General features: G+C 37.0%; 1 protein-coding gene across 1 annotated transcript; it reads left to right on the top strand.

Moving 5' to 3' along the window:
* The first annotated feature begins 792 nt into the window (after nt 1-792).
* Nucleotides 793-1,887, top strand: LOC126712857 (protein PPLZ02-like). The gene is made up of 2 exons (XM_050412349.1): nt 793-1,000; nt 1,159-1,887. The coding sequence occupies exons 1-2, from the start codon at nt 918-920 to the stop codon at nt 1,646-1,648; spliced, it is 573 nt and encodes a 190-aa protein (XP_050268306.1). The 5' UTR covers nt 793-917; the 3' UTR covers nt 1,649-1,887.
* The last annotated feature ends 642 nt before the right edge of the window (nt 1,888-2,529 follow it).

Below are 2,529 nucleotides of genomic sequence, written 5' to 3'. Positions count from 1 at the left end.
ACCATGTATAACTTGAACATGACCAAGTTAAACTCGTTATAACTTTAAGCAATACTACACAATTGTATAACTTTTCCTTAACAGAGTATTGAAACTACAGAGTAGATTTTCCAGCTGGACTTGTTACCATTCTTAAGCAATATAGGCCAATATGTTATGGTTTTGTCTACGTGCGACTCACTAGCAACGGTTTTAGACACAAGGGGTTAATTCGATTAACATCTCAGTGGTCTCATCCTCTATCATATGAAGAATCTTGAAGAAAGCCTACAACTACAGTCTACTTCAACGCAGAAACAATAAGATTTGGGTGAAGAAACACAGACAAAAAGGACCGTTTTTCTATTCAATTCCCTGAAAACCCCTTAAAAAAAATCAAAACAAAACAAAACATTTAACAGTAATTAAAGTGACTAAGATAGTGACCAATATAGACCATGTTAATGCCCGAAACTCGAACTATATAAATAAGAATATACAGTAACAGAGACACAACAATTTGAAAAATAAAATAAACAGTCAATCATAAGGAGATCTTGAGAATTGAGATAACACTCTTATGCAAAGATTTTCGTGACAAAACTCAAAAGGTATCATGGTCATGTGAATTAAATTAGGTAACTTTTACATTATATTATATATATGGAATAATTATTATTGGTCACTTGTAAATTTGTGAAAAAAAAAAAGCCAAAAGATAAAGGAGGCAAGACATAAAACCCTTACGGGACCCATCGCTAATTGGTTGCCAGAAGGCCAATAAAAGAGAGTCAAGCAATGACCCATCGTTTGTCCACAAATCCAACTACATAAATCCCCCTTCCCCTACTCCTTACTTAAGGGCCACTCTGTTTGCCTCTCATATTCTCATTCAGGCACATCACAAACACCTTTCCATTTCTTTTTAGACTAACAACATGGCCAGACCACAACAGCGATATCGAGGCGTTCGCCAAAGGCATTGGGGCTCTTGGGTCTCCGAGATTCGTCACCCTTTACTGTAAGTTTACTTCGCTATTAGCCTATTAATATCAAAATCAAATATCAACTGTGACACTTCATTGACGATGTTCAAATCCTCCCTCTCCCAAATATTGACTTACTAAAAAAAAAATGTCGTAATCTACTAGTGAGTCCTAAACGTTTGGAATTGTGCAGGAAGACTAGGATTTGGCTAGGAACATTTGAAACTGCTGAAGACGCGGCACGAGCCTATGATGAAGCAGCAAGGCTAATGTGTGGTGCAAGAGCTAGGACCAACTTCCCTTACAACCCAAATGCACCTCAGTCATCATCCTCAAAGCTTCTCTCAGCTACTCTGACAGCTAAACTGCATAGGTGCTACATGGCTTCACTTCAAATGACCAAACCATCACTTCAAGAGCCTCAAAAAGCGCCATTGTTGCGTGCTAACACAACCAGTGGCATTACTGGGAAGAACATTAATGAAATGGGTACCCAGTTTCCGGATAAGACATTGACGCTAGATCAAGAAACTGATGCCAATTGGGTTGTCAAGAAAGTTCAAGTGGAAAGCACCCAGCAGTTCATGCCACTTGAAGATGATCACATAGAGCAGATGATTCAGGAGTTGGTTCATTATGGGTCTATTGAGCTTCGCTCTGTTGTGCCACCTCAGGCTCTGTAACTTGGGCTCAACACATTTCCATCTCCTCCTCAGCCTGTACTTCTATTCTGCCAATGCCACTAATTGTAACCCATTCTTCTCAGCCCTTTTAGACCCTCTTTTAATGTTTTAGATCCTCTCTAGGTCCTAGAACTAGCTTCTAAGTGACCCAATTGAAGATGCTACTGCTATGTGTACAGTCATTTCCGTTATAATGTATGACATTAGTCTATGCATAATGCATGGTGTCTTTGTTCTAAGATTTTCCCAGATTTTCACATTTGCAATGTCAAGATGTTGAGTCTCTCATGTGAAATAAATGATATTTTAGGTACACTCAAAAAGGAGCTCAAAAGGTAAAACCTTAAAAACCTTGCTACTATTTCCTTCATGCCAAACAATATATAATTAAAAGCCTATAATGCACTGAATTTGGGATTCTCAGAACAAAATTTCCCCCTAATTTTCAAAATAAAATAACCACTATAAACCATCATTTTCGAAGTGCACTTATGCTAATTAGATTTGATGAGAAGAAGAGTAGCACTTCTCTTTAAAATCCAACATTTCCAGGCCTTCTAGGTGAATGGATGTTATTGTTTAGTTCCATCAATGTCAAAGAAACTGACAGAAGGGCACTTGCTTATTGAATCATTACTTTTTTTCACCTTTTATGGTTAAAAATAAAGTACTCCTATGTTCCTTGTTGCTTGCAGTTGTATAACACCCCCCTTGGACTTTAATTTATTTAACCACAAGTCCTGGGCCATCAAATATTATATTCAACTACTTCCATTCATTTTTTGCTAAAATTATTGACAAATATTAACTACATAAGAATAATTGAACACTATTATTATTATTATAATATGAGATGTGACAAGAGTTAATGCGAACAAGTC

Source organism: Quercus robur, chromosome 2 (assembly GCF_932294415.1).
Source record: "Quercus robur chromosome 2, dhQueRobu3.1, whole genome shotgun sequence".
NCBI classification, from domain to species: domain Eukaryota; kingdom Viridiplantae; phylum Streptophyta; class Magnoliopsida; order Fagales; family Fagaceae; genus Quercus; species Quercus robur.
Note: the sequence above shows the minus strand (reverse complement) of the source record. Positions and strands in the feature narration are given on the sequence as shown.

Bases quoted from the DNA above. Each gene is read 5' to 3' on its own strand.
- LOC126712857 (XM_050412349.1), top strand. From the start codon at position 918: ATGGCCAGACCACAACAGCGATATCGAGGCGTTCGCCAAAGGCATTGG. The intron at 1,001-1,158 runs GTAAGTTTACTT...GGAATTGTGCAG, and splicing joins GAGATTCGTCACCCTTTACT to GAAGACTAGGATTTGGCTAG.